General features: G+C 40.6%; 1 protein-coding gene across 2 annotated transcripts; it reads right to left on the bottom strand.

Moving 5' to 3' along the window:
• Nucleotides 1–562: 562 nt before the first annotated feature.
• Nucleotides 563–21,967, bottom strand: tubgcp3 (tubulin, gamma complex associated protein 3). Of its 2 annotated transcripts, none has more exons than XM_039607381.1 (23): nt 21,773–21,967; nt 20,616–20,723; nt 19,731–19,798; nt 19,072–19,149; nt 18,480–18,688; nt 10,884–11,062; nt 10,402–10,514; nt 9,166–9,291; nt 8,964–9,032; nt 8,743–8,869; nt 8,481–8,647; nt 6,482–6,592; nt 6,257–6,365; nt 5,298–5,487; nt 5,062–5,197; nt 4,900–4,968; nt 4,662–4,797; nt 4,395–4,483; nt 4,168–4,299; nt 3,929–4,069; nt 3,706–3,822; nt 3,499–3,593; nt 563–2,689 (listed from the first exon to the last, which is right to left on the bottom strand). In XM_039607381.1, exons 1-23 carry the CDS (start codon nt 21,846–21,848, stop codon nt 2,623–2,625), a joined length of 2,712 nt encoding a protein of 903 aa, XP_039463315.1. In that variant the 5' UTR covers nt 21,849–21,967; the 3' UTR covers nt 563–2,622. The 2 variants fall into 2 exon arrangements, with proteins under 2 accessions (XP_039463315.1, XP_031594328.2); XM_031738468.2 differs by having other exon boundaries at nt 8,743–8,875.
• Nucleotides 21,968–22,099: the final 132 nt, after the last annotated feature.

Consider the following 22,099-nt stretch of genomic DNA (forward strand, 5'->3'; position numbering starts at 1 on the left):
ACCTCTCGTCCTCTGATTGGTGGAAATGTTAACTGTGCTTACTATATGTGGAAACAAACACCTTTAATTTTGAATCAGTTATGTAAGCACTTTTTTATGCACACCTGTTGTCAGTAACTATAATAGGTAAAAATATGGTTAGGCACTTTATTAAGTATACACCTGGGAAAAATGGCCACGCATCACAACACAATCAAATAAACCCAAAATTAATTTAAAAAAAAAAAAAATCATAAAGGGTTTTTAGGACTGGTCATGTCTTATTTGGAGAAGCTGAGCTCTGCAGTGATTTGGCTTCAAAGAGAAAAGCTGGTCTGATGTTAGCAAAATGTGGCCTTTTAAATAATATTTTCTATACTTTAGAGAAAATTCTCCCAGGTAAAATGAAGGCGAGGCCTAGAGTAAGTAAGAAGGACGCCTACTCAGGCGAAGCAGATTCTTCTGGAATGTTTACCTAGACAAGGTCGATTCTTTTTGACTCATCCCCAGGAGGTGGCAGCAAGTTCAAACAAATCCAGCCCAGAGGCAAAGCTGCATAGCACCACCTCTACCAAAGAAAAAAGCCACCACACATTCATATAAAAGCAAATTTATTAAAGAAAAACCAGGACAGTTTGTATCCCTTTTTTGTTTTTTAACTATACATTATGTGCTATACAACGTAGACAGAAACAGACAGCCCATAAACGCTGACCCAGGTTCAGCTTTAGAGTGATACTTCATCTCTTTATATGTCTATTTGAAGGAATTCATTGTCCAAAAGCATTTAAGTGGTCTTCAGACCATACGCAGCACCCATGTGTTTCACTGACAATAAAAAACACACACGTGGAAAATCAAACGTGGGAAAAATGACTGCGCACGCGTTTACACAGAGAGGCCAGGGCTTCTTAACTCAGAGGGGGGAAAAAAAAATCTACACAAATACTGACAGTTTACCAAAACTGGAGTATAAATCAGCAGAAGTACATATTTTCCCTGTGAAACATTTCTTTCAGTCAGCAACACTGCTTCAAAACAAAACTTATTAAAAAAACAACAACAACAAAAAACCCCACTAACAGACATGTTAAAGTACTTATTATTTGAATGTATAATTAAATGCTAATGAGGGCGGGGCTAATAATGTATTTGACAGAAACTGTAATTTGGGCCGTTAGTGCACCTTTATCTGCAAATGTCAACACTTTCACCTCACTGCACAAATCTGACTGATAATTCACCGCTATGGACGTAAATGTTTTTTCAAAGCTTTTCCTCCTTATTAACAAAAACTCAAAGGTTATGAATGAACACGAGGAGGACTTTCTGAGATTTGAAACCTAATATCTGACACATTTCCAGCCTGAATCAATGCTACAATACTTTTTCTCATATGAGGCACACCTCACTTTAATAGACTATTAAACAGCACTCTTATCTTTATAAAGTCAGAAAAGCCTCAGAAAATAAAACAGACCAAGTTGACATTTATAAACAAATTATTATTTACACTCTCTTCTTAAAGAAACTCAGAAATCAGAGCGTTTTATATTTCCTGTGGTTTTCTCAGTGAGGAGGAGTGAGGTTGTTGTGGTTGCTTCTTTGTGTTCCTTAAGATGATGCATCTCTTTCATACGGACACAAAAACACAAAACTAAGGAGAGAAATAAAGTGAAACCCACACTTGCATATGAACTAAAACAACCCTTAACAGTCTTTCCATCGGCTGATACTCAGTTAATCTAATTATTTACAGAAGAAACCGGTTAAAATGAAACTAATTTTGATCCTTAATAAATAAAGTAGTCTGTATGGACTCATTCTGCCTGCAAGTGCAACCGTCTGAGTGGGTGATGTGTGGTCAAGCTGACACTTTAAAAAAACAAAAGAAAAAAGAAACACTCTGCACTGTAAGTAGGAGAGAGTGGAACACTAGGGTTTGGCCGATAAACGGGTGTGCCAACTTTGATCACATTACTTTAATATTTGATTCATCTGTCAGTTTTAATGCTCCGACGCCAGCATAAACACTCTTGTTGAGAAGCTGTACAAAGAACCACAAAACTGACAGTGTTATGAATATCGGCCGTATCGGTTGAACCCTAGTGACAGCTCGGAGAGCCACAGGTGTCGCTGTGTACAGATGCAGAAACACGTACAGACATTTTTGCCTAAACACTATGTACATACATTATGTGTGTTGGGACTAGATTTGGGAACCCTGCCAAGTGGAAAAAAGGTTTGTTGTTGTTTTCTCATGAGTAAGGCATGCCATGGAAGGTGGCCCGCTGTGGTGGGGAACTCGGTCGGACAGCAGCGTTCGTTACCTCCTCCTCCAGTTTTCCCAAAGTTCATTTTAGAATTTGAAGAATTCTCGCTGGAATTCGAGCGCTGGACTTGCTTCCTTTGTGATCCCGCTCAGCTGATTTCATTGGAGCCGTCTGCTTTGATGTCATTACTTGGCAACTGCCGCTGGTCCAGCGATCCCAGAATGCTTTTTGCATTTCCTGGATCGCTCCTCCAAGGCATGACATCATCACCTCGACACGAAGCGCCTGAAGTCTGCTGTTCAGCCCGTGTCCGTGATGTCACACCCTGCGCTCCAATGTGGGAAGCATCGCCAATGCTGCTGTTGCTGGATCAGATATTTGACAGTTGTCGCCCTCTGGTGGCACCAATTGAGGCGCGCAGCCTCGGCTCTCTGGCCCTGTAGAGGAAAGGAGTTGATTACACAGACACACACAGACACACACACAGACCCCCCCATCTAACACTTTCTCTGTAAACTATAGATATGTTAGCAGTGATATCATGAAAGAAACCATCTCCTCAGCAAATAAATCACTGTTAGAAAAAAAGAACACCATCCCCACAGTCAACAATGGAGGTGGAAATATTATGCTGTGGGGCTGTTTTTCTGCTAAGGGTGAGAAGAACCCAGTGAACCTCTGTACCAACTACATTGGTAGTTGACATTCAAATCAATGTATAACTTTTATGTAATGTGAGTAATGCCTCTACATTAAAATTAAACTATCATAAAAAGTAGAGATTGTTCACATCTTTGAAAAAAGGCAAACTTGGAAGTTCAGCAGGGGATTATTTCCCCCACTGGCTACATACTGTGGATGTAGCCTCAGATGCATTAGGCCGATTAGGTCATATCCTGACATGTGATTCATATCCACTGAGACCTGGCTACTGTAAGTCACATCAGTTATTCGCATTTAGAGTCCATCTGCACACTCAAAATGCTAAAGGCTCGAACAAATTAACCACTTCTCGGAAAATGCAGGAGTCATCAAATATTTGCAACATCACATGACGCATGATTTTCTGCATTTTTATGCGAGAACAATGCGCATAATTTTAGATTACAGTCACAGATTTAAGTAAAATTTATAAATGGGCCTACTAAGTATTAGAACAGTAATAATTACAGTTTCAAAGGACACCAACTTAACGGAATAAACTTTGAAATAGGTCGTTTTGGTTTCGGAGTCTTTAAAGTCAAACCTGTAGTGCTCATTGAAGTCCAGTCTGAAGCTGAGGAAACGCAGGCTCTCATCAGAACTGGTCATCAGCAACACCAGGAACTGTTGGACGATGCTCTGAGAGGGAGAGATGAAGGGAAGAAAAAAAAGTGAAATTAATTGCATGGTTGATTCCAGTGAATACAGTTCATGACGAGGAGCTGCTTTAGGTGGTGGCTCGAGCTGGTACCTGATAGAAGTGTGTTAGGATCCGGAGCTGTGAGCGCATCTTTGGTATGGTTTCCTGGAACTCTTGAATCCTCTTCTTCTCCTCTGCTTCCTGCTCAGCTGTCACTCCCCACTGACCCTGAAAGACGATGCAAGAAACAGATGACATAGCATCACTCATTATGCATCCATCTCCAGCCAAAACAACAACAACAAATATACCTCTCTTCCCTTTCATTTCTTACCTCCTCCTCTCTCTGCCGCTTCTTCTCCTCATACTGCAACCGGAGGCTGAGTTCCTCCAGCGCTGAGCGGTAGAGGGAGTCCTGGGCGCTTTGAAACTCGATGATCTGGTCAAATATGGCTCTCAGCTGGTTCAAAAGAGACTGGAGATACAATAACAGAGTTTCATTAGGGGTATGCAAAACAGGGAAAAAGAGGAATGACTAACAGAACACAGAAATCCTGTGTGTGTGTGTGTTACCCTGCTGTTGTTGTCCAGCAGGCATCTTGAAATAATGGTGTCCAGGAAGACTTCGTGGGCAGCGATTATGTGGTCGAGGTCCTGAGCCTGCCGCACTTTGTTCCACAGCTCGTCCCAGGAGCACTCCAACACCTGCGCACACATCACAGTTTACTACTGTAACTGATACGGTTTACTGAGTTTTTACAGCCTGCGATAGTAACAGCACTGCTGCTAATGGACCTGACCTCAAAGGTGATGTAGTACTGCATTTGGTGGATGAAGTGGACCATCTCGGAGGCCAGGATGTGACACTGATGCAGCACGCCGGACAACTCTGCAGGGTAAAGAGCACAAGGACGGGTTGCGTTATACAACAGGAAGTAGGCATGCTGTCAAAATAAAAATATACTTTGCCATAATGCTGCAAAAGATTATATACAAAAAACCTGAACGAAGGATGAGAGTTAATTTCAGGTGACTTCTCCACTAAGTATGTGTGTGTGTTTATGTACCAGGCATGGTTTTTAGTAACTTGGCGTTACACATCTGTCCCTTCCAGATGTCAGTCAGCGTGTACTCCATCCTCTTGGCCCTCCACAGGAAATTGAACACCCGCAGGTAGTGGCCCATGCACTCCCTCGTAAACACCTGACAATATACACACAGACAAATGGTAATACTCGCATCTTCAAGCTTCCACAAACAAAAAAATAAAATAAACAGAACATGTAGGAGGCTGTGTGTAGTCACCGTTGAAATCGGTCCATCAACATGGTAGTCCAGACTGAAAACATCCCAACCTGTATCACCAGGAGACACCTGGAGGCCACACAAAACGAGCCATAGTGAGAAAAAGGATCATTCGTCATTATTAATTCAATTACTTCCCTAACAAGCAGGTGATGATGCTACCTCTAGCAGGCGTACGTCCAGCCTCTTGAGGATCTCTGCGTTATCATACTGGGCGTTGGTGGCCCTGACTGCCGTCTCCAAGATACCAGTCAGATTGTGTTGGTATAAAGTGGTGGCGGGACGGACCAGCTCTGGTCTGAGATTAAAACACGGAGCATATGAGAAAATTAGGACTTTGCAGGTTGATCATCAGTGTTCTAGATCGGGAAGGAAAACCATATTGAAAAGTGTCTAACTTCAGTAGGTCCATGAGGTGTCTGATGAAGTCTCCCTGGCCCAGCAGCAGGTATCTCCTCATGGCCTGCAGGTGCTCCAGCAACAGGTAGTTACGGTTGAGGACATCCAGCAGGTACTTGCTGGTGTCGAAGTAGGCCGCGTCGATCTTCTCCTGGAACGCTCCCTCCAGGTCCGACAGCAGCTCTGCGGCTACGTGAGCAAGAAGGTATCAACTGGAGTTTCTCTGCTGGCTACATTTTACACATTAATGAATGGCTGTCTTTTAAATAAGATGAAAAAAAATATATGAAACATTTTACAGAGAAAATCTTTTATATTAGAGTTCAAAACTGCTGATTCATGGACAAATATTAATATGGATAAAAAAATTTAACTTATTTATCAAATTATTACAATTATTTATTCCTAAGCATTTAGATTTTTGCTGTAATTTTCACATTTTTGACTAACCCTCCTATTTTCCTTTGGATTCAGGGTAAACCAAGTCTTTGAACTGTGCTACTAGACAACAAGAGAGAAAGAGAGTGTCCTTCAGCTCATATTCTAAAAGCCACAGATCAAACTGGTTAGATGAAGTCCTACAGACAGAATCAATAGACTACAGCTGAGTATACCCAGTTCTTCTCTCCAGTCAAAAGGAGAGAAGGACAAGGCCCTAGAGCATCGACCAGTGTCCACTAAAAAACCCCCCAAAAAAACGTCAATACAGTGTAATGAAATCAATACGATGAAGACAGAACACACGTATACACAAAGGAGGCTCCAAGTTGGTTATGAGCGTATGCGTGTATTTCATGAAAACACTAAACTTAAACCAACACAGCGCTCTGAAAAAGCCAGCAAACCTCTATTCACATCTTCACCATGCTGGTTTTTCTTCTTAATGTCCCATTATGGGCTGTCAGAAACAAAACAAATGGAATTATTATCTATGAATTTGCTTTCCTGAGAAGCTTACCATCTTTTGGAGTGTCTGCAGATTTCGACGCTGCCGTGATTTTGCCTGGCGGCGTTCTATCGTGGCAAACCTGATGCAGGAAGTTGATGGATTTGCCGATCAGCAGAACCTAAAGGGATAAGAGAAAGGGAGGAGATAGGGGCTCGTTTTCAGTCATTTCACTGTCTCGTCTATAAAAGCCTGCTCTCTGGCATCCAGTGAAGACATCTGTGATGGCACGCGTACCTTGCGCGCCTGGTCCATGGTGATGAACGAGGGGATCATCGACTTCCTGAGGGAGTACTTGTCGTGCCACAGACGATCGGTCTTCACGTTGGGATCTGATGCTACAAAGAACTATGAACACACACATATAAAAACACACACTTAACAGTTTTATTTTGCCTGCTGGGTTTAATATCCAGTGTAACAATCAGACAGGCGCTGGTACGCATATTGACTTTGAAGGTATATTGACATACGTTACCCCACATTCCCACTGATATTGATATAGCCTGAGGCTGTGTTACATAATTGTTTTGTTTTTTTAATTTCTCTATAGCCAGCACGGTGAATGCATTTGACATTTTTTCCAACTACAACCAGCCCTCACCGTCCTCCAAGCCCTGACCCATTCCCTCAGAAGTTCTACTAGATGTTGCTGACTTATTCACCTAATATTCAGACACCTTCATCCACAAAACAAGCAACTTTTTAGACAAACTTTAGCTGCTTTTAGTTGAAGACCACTCCCAGTACTGCCCTATGAGCACAGCTTTCCCTGCATCTACTCCTTTCACTGAGTAGCAGCAGCACACTTAGCTGACTGCATGGCAGCTGACATGGACATGAATGATCAGTGGATGTGAACTAACCCAGACAGGAAGAGGCGCTTGGCTGAAATGAGTCTAATGTAACATTTGTCACTGAACAAGTAAGTCTATAGTCAGTGTGTCCAGACCGTGGCACCATCCTTTCCATCCTTTGTCACATTCACTTAAATTATCCATTTACTTCATTGTCAGTACAGCAGCCTCAACTGGCCATCTAATGAGGGCGCTGAAGGCTGTGTACAAGGATACATTTTAAAAACTGATATCAACTGTCAGGCTCACTTTAAATTCATCGTTATGAAGCTGTGTGTGGCTGAAATAAGACTTTCACAAGCAGTGTCACAATGAAAACCACAAGGATGCGATTTAAATGCCTGATCTACACGCAGAAGCAAACAGCCTTTTAGAATTCTAAAGCCTTAGGTTGGATTAAGTATTTTTTAAGTAATTACTAAGTTATGAAGGTTTAAAAATTCTGCAAAAAAATTGTGGAAAAAAAAAGTGCCAAATTTTGATCTAACTGTTTGTGTGCATGCATTGGTAAGCTATGTGATGCTAATGATGTGTAGCTCCATGTCAGCTACACCAACTCCACATTTACTTCATACCATGCTCGGTTAGTTAAGATGATTCTTGATCGTTTGTTGCTTAATGACTTGTACTTGCTTGAAATGATGAAAAATGTCCAACTACGCTCAAACGTCAAAGTAACAAGTTTTCAGTGGTAATAAAAGTGATATGTATTGTTCTGAAAACACAATGTGGCTGCTGCAATAAAGTTGGGTTTGATTCTAGTTTGATTATTAATAACTGCGCACTGTCAAATGTGCTTAAGGAGAAAACAGTGCGAATAAGCATTTACTAGCTCATTGCCTGAGACTTCTACAATGTTACAACCTACGGCGCCTTATTTATTTAAGCCTTTCAGCCATAATTACAGCTGTTGTTTACAGAGTGTGTTTTCACAGGCTGTGTGAGATCTCCTGGGTAATTTCACTCCTGAAAGCTCCAGTAATTTCTAACTCTGTGTTCTTAAACACAGCACTTAAAACCAAAAGTCCAAGCGCTTGGTAATGGTCCACGCTGGACACATAAATACTGTGTGTGCGAGAGCAAAAGAAAGAGAGAAAGGGCGGGGAGAAATAAAGGAGACACATTCATCACTGTGGTCTCCATTACACTCCTCTCATCAGTTCTCATTTAAGGGGCCGTCCTGGCTCTCCTCTCTCTGTAATGTTCCTTCTCATTGGGGTCAAACATCAGAGCAGTCAGAGAGAACATGCGCTGTAATTCTCAGTTTCTCTGTAAAGACATTCATCTTTCTCATTGAATTTTGATGCACTGCTCTGCATTTATTTTGATTACAAGAGGTTTTTATTACTGCGCAGAAAAGATCAGAGAGGCATGTGTACCTCGTGGTAGGTGTCTTCTAACTCCCCGTCGTATATCCACCTGTAGAGGAAGTTGAGAATGGGGTGTGACACCAGGCTGAGGATGTGTTGAACAAGCGCTCTCATCTGTGGGTCTCCCGTTTTCCCATAGGCATGAACTGCTGAAGCCAGCTCGCCACCCTTACGACCTAATGACACACAATGCAGGGACACTTAGAATGCTATATTAAGTTTAGCATGTTCACCCACCTACATTAAAACCAACAAGCACGCGTCCACACACCCTGGCAGAAGTCGACGAGGGCGGCGAGCGTTTTGAGCCGGACTTTAGGGTCGTACATCCAGACCAGCAGCCTCCTGAGGGTCAGACTGCTCTCTGTACACACGGTCACACCCTGGTCATCCTCCACCTGCAGCTACAGCACAGAGAAATTACCTTAGATCGAGCGTCTGCTGACTTTTTCCATTACACATTCCCTCATTGTCAGCACTAATTTTGTTTACCTGTGAGTGGAGGACAGAGAGCAGCCTGTAGTACTCCTTAAGCTCCTGGTGGAGTGAGGCACAGAAGCTCTGAGTGGAGAGGAGGAGAGGTCGCGGGTGGAGAAACACAAAAACAGAAAGGTAAGCATTAGTTGAGGACTGTGTGATAAAACTGACGTGAACAATTAATTCACATGGCAAATGTGCACACGCTCTCACATACCTGTCCAACCAATCCAAAGGCCCGGTCGAGGCTCCTGGCATCAGTGTACTTCCTGACTTTGTTGTGGAGCCAGCCAAGTTCAGCCAGTCTGCTGCTGGTGTCCCTGAGGGACTTGCACAGCACCACCTAGTGAGTCAGAGCAGACATTACAACACATATAACAACATCTGCTTGTTTATTCTTCCACCAAGACCAGAGCCGACGCAAAGCTATGTCTGTTTGCTAGTTTATCAGCAGGACTTGCCAAAAACTCATAGGGTGTATTTCATTAAACTTGGTAGAAAAGTGGGCAAAAGAAGAACCCATTAAATTTTAGTGCTAATTCTGAGATGCAGAACTGGCTTCGGAAGACGACTGCATTATCATATTGTTCTTCTAGTTAAGCGTATGACAAAAAAGGGCCAGCGTGATTTATAATGCCATGTAGTAGCTATTATGTATGCCATGATTTGACCCTGACAGTGATCCAAATACTGGAATATTTACTCTCAGCTTATTTTTAAACCACAGTATAATATTAGGCCTATGGAAAGGAATCTCTAGCACAGAGTTTATAGACATAATCAGGGTATAATTAAAATCTTAATCAGCCACTTTCATTAAATCGGTCACTATAATTTACGCAACACATCTATAACTAACAAGGCCGTCTTGCAGCAGACGACCTTGTTTCCGGGCTGAAAAGTTCGCATTAAATTTTCATCTGCTTAACAAAAACCTTTTATCACTGGAGCCTTACAGAGAGCTTAAGTGGCCAAAGCAGCCTCCAAAATATCTCCATCCTTGACTAATATATCTGTGCTCTCAGTGGCTCCGTCTCCATCAGGAGGACCGTGTCGGCAGATCGAACACAAGTCTAAGTTTAGCGTCACGGAGTGAGAATATGGGACAAGTTCCATCTATGGCCTTCCCATCGATAATGTGGTGAAAAGGGGAGGAGAGGGAGAATTAAATAAACTGACAGGACAGACAAAAAAAAAAGAAAAAGAAAGAGAAAGTGGGAGAAGATCGATGTGACTTGGAGCCAAAAAGCTTTATATTGATCTGTTGAACCTTGGTTCTAAAGTTCAGTCAACAAAAACAGTCTTGATTTCATATCATCTATTATGCCTAATAAGGAAAAGTGATCTTTGAGCGGCTGGAGCTCCAGGACTTGGATCTCATGTTTCCTGCAAGTCATTGCGGGATGATTGGTCTATTAAGAGCTTTTACAAGGCTAGACGCCGGTTTGGGTACCTTGCTGTCTATTTTGTAGCAGTTATCCTGCGCGCTCATCTTGATGAACTTGCCGTCAATTCCCTGGAAGACGTAAAGGATGTCCCGCACCAGCGCCGCCTCGTTCACCTCACCTGCGCACGCAGATTGTGGAGGATTATATTGTGTTAGAGGGAAGGTGGGAAATGAAAATGAAACTTTAAGATCTCATGGTACATGGATTTCTCAGATAAACTCAAATGTACAACAGGACAGACTGAATGAATAATGCGACACATGACACAACAATGGGAGATACGAGGGGACGTGATTTTTGAGTGATAAATTGAGAGAGATCTGCTCAGAGCCTGCTCCAGGATACTTCCTCTGAATGCAACATGTTATGTATTTAGAATGTATGGAGGTCAAAAAGTGTTAACTTTTGTTATTAATCTCATGGAGGGTTTTATTTTTTTGGCACGGTTGTGCAGACCTGAAACCCACACTGTATACACGTCACTCACCGGCTGGGTCACCATCTCGGCGAGGACGAACTACTCTGGCAGCGGGAACCGGAGGCCCGAGGGGTGGCCGAGCGGCGGGCGGAACCAGAGTTGAGCTGGGTGAGGAGCTTACAGGCAAAGTCCAGGCTAACCGTGAACCCAAAGGCTGACCGCCTCCACCTGCAGGCTGAGGTGGCTGACTGAAACACAACAGCACATTTACTTTAGTCATGGCTGTGCCATTGTCATTTTACCAACAGTTCTGGATTTTTGTATATACATTTACTGCACTGAATGTCATAATAATTAGTGATGATGACCATGTTCATGTTTACAAAAGACTGATACTCTTTTCAATGGAACAGTTTTAGTGTTCTGATCGAGTGGCAACTTCTAGGGCTGAAAAACTAAACCAGCATGGGCCACTGCAGTTCCTTTAGTGCACTGTAAAATGTAATTCTAGCTGTTTGTTGTTTCAACATATTATTCTATATCAGTTTGACGATAGATGACTGAAGTTGTTGTTATAACATAGAATTACAAGTTAAAACGTCCCAATTACACCAAAAAAAGCTAACTTGAAAACTCATGTCCAGCTAAATCAGAAACTTATGTGAACTTGACAACGTGGGTAAGTTGAGCACAGCAGGATTCAAAACTGCCTCACGTGACTGCTACCGAGGTGCATCATGGGGAATTGGCGGTTAACGACATGCTCACTTTACTTGGACGTTTTCTAATCGTCTTCTTTGGAATATGCTTTCAAGGTGAGTAACATTGGTTATAACTATAAGGAAAGAGAGCTACAAAAGTTGGAACATGTTTTGAATTTATGGCATGATGTGTGTTTTTCTCTTTTACCGAAATGTTTGCTTTAGCTAATGTAACTTTAGCCGACAAGGTCCAGCTTGTATGTCATGACCAAACTTGACCTAATAAACTGACACATGGCCTTTTTTATGGGTTTAATGTGGCACTGACCAAATCACAAGTATTGTGCCGCTAGCTTTAAGGTTGTGCACTCACCCTGTTGCGATATTAGCAAGCTAACTCAGCTAATTAATAAAGCTTATTTCATATTGTCTCTGTACTTGTAAATTTCTTTCAAGTTCACAGGCTGTTGTATTTTGGTGGAAGTTCATTTTGGCAATATTTCCAATAACTGACTGGATTCAAAAAGAACTTTTTGGCAGGACTCCGATGCTTGTTGTCATCTGTTTACCCCTATGTAATCACTTAAGTTATTAACTGCTGCATGCTAAGCTGCAAGAGTGCACTGAGGACTGAGACAAAATATGGTCTACAAACCAGCATTATATTAGTTTTTATCAGATAGTCCTCCAGTGTGCTTATTTTTTGCTTTAATTATATTGTGCAGTTATTTGTTACACAGCTCACTATTTTGACTTATTTTTGAACTCTTGTGATCAGTATGACTAGATTGTGTGAGTTTCCATACTAAACGAGCTGTAGTGATAAAATAACTGGCATCAGAGACACTGATTTTTGGCATGGTATACTGCAGAAGTTTTTTTTTTTTTTTGCATAATTTACCTTTTAATTAAACTACATTCTCTGTATTGTAACAAAACTAACATTGTTTATATGTCAGAAAATTAGCAAACATGAATAAATGGCGAAAACAATATAATTATAACATATATTTTTATTTGACTTATTTTAGGTCTGTGAAGCCAAACTTGATGCTGGGGATTTATTTTTTGTCAGTGGAGTCAAATGGTAAGTTACAATTTGTGCATTTTGTCATACTGGAAACACCACAGATTATATTGTAACTTAATAGCTCTGTAGAACAAATGATATAAAGATTGTAGTGTCAGGGTACTTCTTAAGAAGTAATATGGCACTATTGATGATCACATGCAGGTGGCATAAACTAAATATTCAGGCGTGTTACCAACAAATGATTCATTAACAAAAGCAATGGAGCAGACTGTTTAGGTTCTTGTGGTTGTAATAACATCCATAACTGCAGGTTTGTCATTAATTTATTTTCACAGGTCTAGATGATCACATCTGACTTTGTCATTTAAATGAGGTGGACTTGCAAACTTTGCACTCTTTTGGGTAATTGCTGTCCACTACATATACACAGAATGTGCACAGTATTTCAGATCTAAAAAGGGAGTATGTAATGGACTTGCTGGCTTTAATGTAAAAAGCCTGTTGTGTAACTTTAATGAGGCAGTTGGACTAAAACAGTATTGCTCATCAAGGTAAACATCTGAGGAATAAGGAAACTGTTACTTGTCCTTATACTCAGTGTTCTTTTAATCGCACGTTTACTAAAGTTTTACATCACATAAGTCATTTTCACAATCATTCTACTTTAAAAGATTTCAAGACAGAGCTTATTGTTCTCTGAACTTCCTTGTTTGCTGAGCGGCAGGTAAAGTGCATCTTTTGTTTGTTTACTTTTGTGTGTTTGTGTTTTCTCTAATGGGCCTCAGATGACTGTTTGCTTAAATTTGGGTCTCAAAGAATCTTTTTTTTTATTCTGCCTGTACTCTCCACCCCTCTTCTTCTATTGCTCAGGTTGAAGCAGAATTTGCCCGTCTTACATCTGTTGACCTGAAAGGGTTCCTTTTGCTGTGCTTGACCATTATGGAGAGGTTCGTGGAGCTGTACAAAATCAAGAGCGGCATAGGAGGGCTAACTAGGCTCATAAGATGCTTCGGAGATGATGTAAGTGTTCAACTGCGAAATCTAATCCTTTGTTTAAGTTTTAGGTTATCCAGTTCAACTGATGAACTCATTGAAAGAAAGCTGATAAGTAAAGTCTGTCATCATAATTCACAACTGGACATTTAGTGTGGTAACTTTTACAGAATCTGTGTATATTGGTGGTAGGTTGGATATCATATTCTACTTGAATATCCTGATAAGCCTGATTCAAAATCTCCAATGATAATCATATATTGATGGAATTATGTATCAAAAAGCTGTGAATTTGGAGCTGTCTACATGCTTCATAAACACTGTTTAAAAAGTGTTTTGTTTTTGACTTCTTTGACCAGAGCCCTACACAAAGGAAGAGGACAGAGGACCTCATTTTCTAAAGGAAGATCCTCACACACTTTCAAGACTGTGAAGGTTAGCATTGTTTCTTTTAGTAAATTTAATAATGACAGCACCACAGTGGATTTTAAATTAAAAAGTACATGTGTACTTTTTCCTCACCAAATGTATTATTACAAGATCTTTGACACTGGATTTGGTCTGGGTTTCAGAGAAACTAACTGGCAAGCTAGCATTGATATTATTAGTGTCTTGTGTTTATTCATGTCTTCACCAGGGTCTTTGACATTTCGCTGCTGTACTGTTCACTTCAGCTTTACGTTTGATTTCTCACATTGTATATTGTAATGGCAGAGATATTAGGATATTTAAGGGGCTGCAGTGGCTGCTACAGCTGTGGGGCAATACTTTGGTGAAATGTCCTGGACCCTGGAAAAGAGACTGTGTAGACTGGGTAAGCAATTAAAGGTTACTGGCCGAGAGTCATTGGGCAGCCGGGTAAAGGTGGATGTTGATATTCAGTGCCAATTATGCAACCTGTTCAGCCATGTCTATATGCTCTTTTTCATGCTGTTAATATAGGGGAAAAATAAACTTTAATCAATAAACTGATTAAAGAAGCATTGTCTATGGAGCCACAATCTGATCCTGTAGTGTAGCTGCAGTTTGCACATTTCATGTATTCTCAGCCAGATTTGGTTTAGAGCACAGCCAATATTTAGCATAAGTAGATTTAAATTCACACACTGGTGATGGCAAGCTACATTGTAGCCACAGCCGCCCTGGGGCGCACTGGCAGAGGCGAGGCTGCCGGACACTGGCACCACCGGGCCCTCTGACCACCACCAGTAGGCAACAGGTGAAGTGTCTTGCCCCAAGGACACAACGACTGAAACTGTCGGAGCTGGGGCTCGAACCGGCAACCTTCCAATTATAAGACGAACTGTCAACTCTTCAGCCACGATTCAGTCATCCACCCATGTGTGTGAATGACTGAATGTGTAAAGCGCTTTGGAGTCCTTAGGGGACTAGTAAAGCGCTATACAAATCTGAGCCATTTACCATTTAAATTGAAATTTTTTTTGAATTCTGCAATTGAAGACATGCTCAGTTATTTATGAACATGGTCTTTGTTTAAAGCAAGAAATGGATTTGTAACATGGGGTGCATATCTCATTCTGAAAAAACTTTAACAACTAATAAGTGTTACCCAAAGCCAATCACCATCATCCAAAGCATCAGTATGGCTCTTCTTTGGAAAGACATGAATTGTTAAGCACAAGGGATATTGTGTAATTGTAATTGTGTGTTTTTTTTTTCTTCTTTTTTTTGTCTTTGAACCCTTTTATAGCCGACAGGTATTGAAGACACGTTTTCTAAGAGGATGAAAGTTGGCATTGCGATGGTGAAAGAAGAAGACATCATCGATGTGTTGGTTGTCCTTGAGGCGGCAGTAATCCTGTCTAATCTGAGGGATGTCTCAAGTGCCATTTCCATGCTGATGGGCCTTCTTTTTGCCCTCAACATAGACCATCCAAAGGAACTTAAGGACATCTTTGAAGTCATTCAGAACATCCAAATGAACATTGGTGGAAGGCAGTGCATCTCACTAGTGCATGGTCTAAGAAACAGACTCTTGCAGAAAGCCATGCAGAACTGTAATTGTATGCTCCTTAGTGTTAAGGACAGTTTTATTTTACTGTTTGTTTTTTTATTCTTGCAAGTTCTCATTCTCACTTTTGTATGTCACTAAATGACTACACTTTACATTCCATATTAGACAATTACTCATTTGTTCATGGTTTAAGAAACTTATGTGAACAACAATATGCTGGACTTTGCAGATGCTTATCTCATGCAAGTCAGTAGTTTTCCTTTGTTTTGCAATTGAGCAGACTCAAACTGATGTTTCTGAAATATCCATCTTATCAAATGTTTCAGAAGCATGCACTCATTTTCAGAGATATTGGTTCTGTGGAATTTGTTGCAATTGTAAACGAAGACAAATACAAGAGTTTGATGTCTTACTTGTTATAAACTGATCTTTACTGTCACTTATCAAAGGTTTTGTACTATTTTAGTATTTCAAGTTTTATGCTAACAGGTGTGACTGAGCACAATGAAGTTTAAAAATTTTGTAAATGTAAAGAATAACTTTTCTAAAATAGCAAGTGTTCTGTTGATACATTACATTAATGCAGACTTTATGTTGTTACTTCACAAGAATCACTACTGCTCCGAGAGTATTGGTCAGAATTTAATCTTCACCCGAACTGGGCTCAAGACCAAGTTCAAATTTGTTTCACAGGGAGCAGCCTTTGAGTTTTGATGGATTGTGAGAAAGATGAGCTACGTCACTGATTTTTCTGTTTCTCAGATGACTAAGATGGCACAATAAATGGTGAATGTTGGGTGCTCATGAGTAATTGTCTTGTCATGTTCTTAAAACAAACTTTCTGTATGAAATGATCAGATAGACTTTAATGGAATCTGTGGGGTTTTATTTTTTTTTCTGTAAACAACAGAAAATTAATTTAAAGGAATGTAGATATTTAAACCTGAGATCTAAGATAAACCTAACAGGTAGTTTTGCTGAAATGGATGTTAGAAAGCTAAAAAACAAAACAAAACTTAAGATGTTTAATACACATTTTTCTTTACATCCAGTCAATCAACTCTGATAATTAAAATGAAACTGATTTACAAGTTCACTCAGCTACCTTAAGGAGCTCAGGTAATTAATAAACTTAAATCAACTTAGCTAACAGATCATGTTAGTTAAGCTAAAATAGATTCCTAAGTTAAAAGAACTACTTAAGTATTTGAATTAACTAAAAAACCCAAGTCAACTGAACTAGGACAAGAGTTTAAACAATAGATTATTTTAATTTAGCTGAAAGGGTTTTCCCAAGTAAAAATGACAATTAAAGGAGTTGAACTGACTAACAAATCTCAGTCAACTAAACTAAGATGAAAGTTTAGACAACATGTGATTTTTCATTAAGATAACAATTGGTTGTGTTATAAGAACAAACTCTATTTCTTGACTTAACTTAAAATTTTAAGGCAGCCCTTTACCTCATATTTTTAAGTTGAAACAACAAGTTATATTTTACAGTGTGGCCACTTAAGGCTCACATTTGCCAAACTACTTTTAAAGCCTTGTTAAACATGTTAAAACGACCAACTTAACAGCAACAAAACCCTTCTTCCAAAAACATTTTCAGTCTAACCAGTCATTAAGAAGGGTGTGGTTGGCTTAAAGTCTGGGGCGTTTCATCTGTTTTTGCCGACAGTTTTGCAACAACAGCCAGCTGTAAGCAGCAGCTGTCTGCTGGACCTCACCTTAGATAAGTGGAGTGACTGAACTGAAGCTCTTAACTGTGCTGTTGGTGCCTTTTAAAGCATTTTAAATGCAATTATCTGACCAAAATGTTTGTGCTTCAGTTTTGATGAGTGAAATTAAATTATTAGTCCATTACTAATTAGCAGGTTCTTGTGTCTATACGTTGGGTACAGCTCCCTAACTAAGCTTCCTAGTGTTAGCTATTAAATGATATTGATTCTAAAAAACACAACGTGGCAACAGCCAAGATGCAAATATTGACAAAATAAGAGGTCATGCGAGTGAGTACAGGATTGCCTTAGAAACTAATGGATGAGGGTGGTACTGTGTTGAAGTGGTTAGCACTGCAGAGTAAGAAGGTCTTGGGTTCAAATCCACTGGCTATCTGGGCCCTCTGTGTAACCTCAAGCTGATGTTGCCGCAACCGCAGCACGTGTGTGCAATCAGTCAGTTTTTACTGCAATCGTAATCTGCCAGACTCACAGATTATATAAAGGGAGATGTTGCAACATTATAAACAGTATAAAGTGCGTATAAATGGTATGGAGCTCACTGTTTGCATAAAGCATAAATGGGACCTCAGCCCTGCAATATACTGGTGACATGTCCAGGCTGTACTCTGCCTCTCATCCAATCACAATCGGGACAGTGTCCCACCTTCCCCAAGATCCTGAATTGGATGTGGAAGAAGATGGATGATGTGGCTGACAATCACAGCAGAGAACAGAAATCTCACAATCAAGATTTGTGTTCAAATTTGGAATTTCTTTGGAAATTCAGCAGTTACTTTTTGACCCCTTGGAAAGTACTGGAACAGTCATTCAATAAAGCAAGCCCAGCACACATCTTTGTACTGTTACTTAATTATCACTGTGTGTTGTCCAGAGTCATGGGAAAACTTTATGTTTCAAGAAGAAAAACTGCCTTTTAAAGACGTAAAGGTGAACCCAGACAGCCCAATGGTCATTGTTTACTAAAGGCCCTCTGCATTATTAATGAGAAAAAAATGGGACTGTTAAACTGTGTTATAAGGGGTCAGGCTGAGAGGAAAGAGGCAAGTTCACTTTCTGCTACTAAATGATACCTCTTGTATCTGGCAGAGGGCTTCTTACACAAAAACATCAGAAAAACAACCCTTCACTGCAAAGCTTTTCGGGGCTGCTTAAAACCTCTGGTACGTGGCTTTGACATGGAAATCTGAACTGTTAACAAGCTGATATGAAGATGCTCACCCTGCCAGCAGTGGCTGTGGTGTTGGTGTAGGTCCGTTCAGTGTGTAAACTCCTAGACTTGAAATCCCGCTGGTCCCGACACTACCTGACAGGCCAGCGCTCCTCTCCCCGTAGCTCAGGGCCAGGCTCTGCGGACGGGTGCAATAGAATGGGGTGGAGTGGGCGTCCCTGGGGAGGGCTTGGGCAAACAGTGCCCCGTAGTTTCCAACCTAGGAAGTAAAGTCAGACATTGAAGGTCTCCAGAATCAAGTATCAGGCATCAGTGCATATACACACGTAATCATTATGATCTAAACGCTCGAGATTTTAAACATTCAGTTTAATTTTCTTTCTACTCTTGGCTCTGTATGATGTCACAGAGAGGGGATATCCTTATATATTCATCATAGCTCATAAATGGCTATAAGCACTGAAGCTTCCACCATCTGCAGTTCAGATCATCTGTTTGTAAAGGGGTAGCCAATCTGATGAAACCTCACCTGGGGTGAGGGCCAGTGTAAGATATATAAGAATGACTTTTAACTCTGATTCATGCAAAGTTACTCTATTCTAAAAGCTTTTAAGAGTTTTTAAGTGTGTGTGTGTTCCTCACCCTGCTGGATGGTTTGCGGGGGTCTTCAGAAAGGCTAAGCAACAAGTAGAGAACCGACCAGCGATGCTTTAGAACACCCTGCAAACAGGAAAACAGAATAAAAAAATACCACCTTCAAATCAGTTCAATTCGATTTCATTTACATAGCGCCAAATCACAACAACAGTCACCTCAAAGCGTTTTAAGGTAAAGACCCTAAATCAATACAGAGAAAACCCCAACAATCAGACAACCCCTTATGGCCAAGCACTAGGTGAAAGTGGGAAGGAAAAACTCCCTTTTAACAGGAAGAAACCTCCAGCAGAACCAGGCTCAGGGAGGAGCGGCCATCTGCCATGATCGAGTAGGGGTGAGGGGAGTGAGACAGGACAAAAAGCATGCTTTGGAAGACTCTTTCATTTAATAAACAAAACAGTATTATTATCTGGAGGGGTGACTGTGGCGTCTGGTGAGACATATTAATAAATAAATTAATTAACATACAATTAATGACCAGTACTGTGTTATCAGCCCTTCAGAGGCTTACTCTGAACCAAATTAAACAGGCCTCTGTTTTATGCAAGCAGGCTGTATCATGAGTCAAGTGGGAAATTGTTCCATTAAAGCTTTAATACCTCTGTGGTTAATAATACCTTTCAGAGAGAAATCCAAATACCAACCTGTGTCTGAAGTTTCCTGTGCAGCTCCGAGAACAGAGCTGCATCCGCTTCTCTCCGCTGCTTCAGCACTGCAAGAGCATTAAGACCGATTGTGTTAGGTGTCGTGTCTCCCTCCATGAATGGCTCATTTAACAAATGAACAGAGCTGGAAATGCTCCTGTGCCAAACAGGTTTTTAAATAACAGAAAGAAACTTTCCACAGACAGGATATTGTTTCAAACTGCAGACCAAGACAAAGAAAAGTAGGAAATGTATTGTGGAAGTTCAAAAAGAAAGCCAGCAGACTGCAGAGCCCTTCTGAAAGCCCAAAGTTACTGTGTTTGTATTTATAACTGCCCTCATATTGACAACCAGCCCTCCAGCTCTGGTACACCCCGTCACTGCTGGCATTTAGAGCTGCAGGACAAATGCTATTTCGTTAGTAGTTACTAGAATACATTATTTCATATGCTAAACTCACTCAAATTAATCTCATTTAAATGTCTGACTGTTTCACATCATTAACCAATATAAAATATCCAGTTATTGCTTTTGTGGCAATGTTGCAATTAAAAAACACACAGACTAAGCAAAAACTTGTTGTGATAAGTCCACCTGGGATAAATAAATGCTGTACAGTAAGTGCTGTGCTATTTTGGTTTTACAGTCTGCAGCAAAGCTTGGATCAATGTTTTCCCACTAATGGTGTGACCTTGCTCCCATTTAAGTCAAATAGGATTCTGTAGTATGGTGGAATAAAGATTTTCCAGCACATGTATTAAAGCTGGCATTCTGACATAAGGGGATCAGATGTCACAATGACTAAATGAAGTAATATACGGTGGATTATAATGGATTTACTTTCACAGAGGGAGGGAGGAAAGCATCAATCCAAATGCCACTCACACTCTTTCTTGATCTTCTCTGACACTAGGAACTCATCTCGTTCAATAGTGGGAGCATAGTTACTGCCAATGACTCGTACTGCGTACTGGAACTGGTGGGCAACTTCAGCTGGAAAAAAAACAAATATCAAGACATGACTAACAGCTTGAAGGAATGTACAAATGACAGTGTGTTGACTGGGGGATTTTTTTTCCCCCTGTTACATCATTACTTTACTTATAATGTTTTACTTCTTTTCCAAAAGCACAAGCAGGATATAACAAAATGAACCTACAGACCAGGAGAGTGCAGATTTGCCATTACTTTAATAAGGATAATGCATGATGGGACAGTTACTAACACTTTGGATACAGATTTTAAAAGCTATTTTTCATTGCAATTGCCAACTGCAAAGGTTTTGGGCCTTTAATCAAAAGTGACTAAAAAAAACACGGCTTCTGTCTCTATCTACAACAGGGGCCTACAGCTAGCCAGGCAACTGCATCCAATTTACCACACAGATTAGAATCAGAGCTAAGTGGCTAGCAATCTCACAGATAACCGAGAAAGGCACTTTATTTGAGCAAAAGTAACGGTGTACGACAGCGACTCGTGGAAGCACCGTGAAGCTGTTCAGCTGGATGTGCAGCATCTGGCCAAGCCAATTGGCTGACAGACACGCGAACCGAGCCCCCGCTACGTGCCGTTTTTCAACACAGCTAAAGCGATAGCCACATAAAAAGAAATCAATATATTTTATCTCAATATAAATTTAAATTTGACATTATAGTGACATGTTGACTCCTGAAGGCCTTAAGAAATTAATAAAATCATATCTTCAATTCGGCAGTTGCCCGAAAGACTGAGCAGCAGTTATTTAAGTAAAACTTCAACCGTTTTCTACAATATTCAGTCTGCAAAACAAACCGGGTGAGTCGGCGCCCGCTGCTTAAAACGTTTAATAAACAGAAGAATCAGAGCGGTCTAATGTGAAATATTAATGCCGAATTTGCCACTGGAAGTTCAACACTCACATACTGCTTCGTGTGACTCATGTATGATTAATAAAAGGACGCGAAACAACAAAAAATTGATTTTTTGAATGAGGTTAGGTTTGGCAATTCCTGACTACTACAGTAGTGCAGTAGCGCGAAGCTTGCTAGCAGTAATGGATGTACCTTCGCTCTTCCCCGTGATTCTGCAGCAGAGGCTTTGGAGAAGGACGTTTGGAGATTTCTGATCCAGGGTTGCCATGCTGTCCGTGGCAAATGGGCAGTGTGTTCCCCAATAAATGAATAAATGTGACTGAATAATATGAACTAACTCCAATCCCCCGCTACGAGCAACGCCATTTTGACAACTTCAGGCAAGCTAGGAAGAATTTGCCAACGACCAGCGCCATTTGCCTTCAAAATAAAAGCACAAAGTTTCTTACCTATTTCGTTAAAAACTTGCACAACACTAACGAAGGCTAATTAATAATGTACAAATCAAAATTAGAAGCA

This window comes from Oreochromis aureus, linkage group 23 (genome assembly GCF_013358895.1).
Source record: "Oreochromis aureus strain Israel breed Guangdong linkage group 23, ZZ_aureus, whole genome shotgun sequence".
Lineage (NCBI taxonomy): Eukaryota > Metazoa > Chordata > Actinopteri > Cichliformes > Cichlidae > Oreochromis > Oreochromis aureus.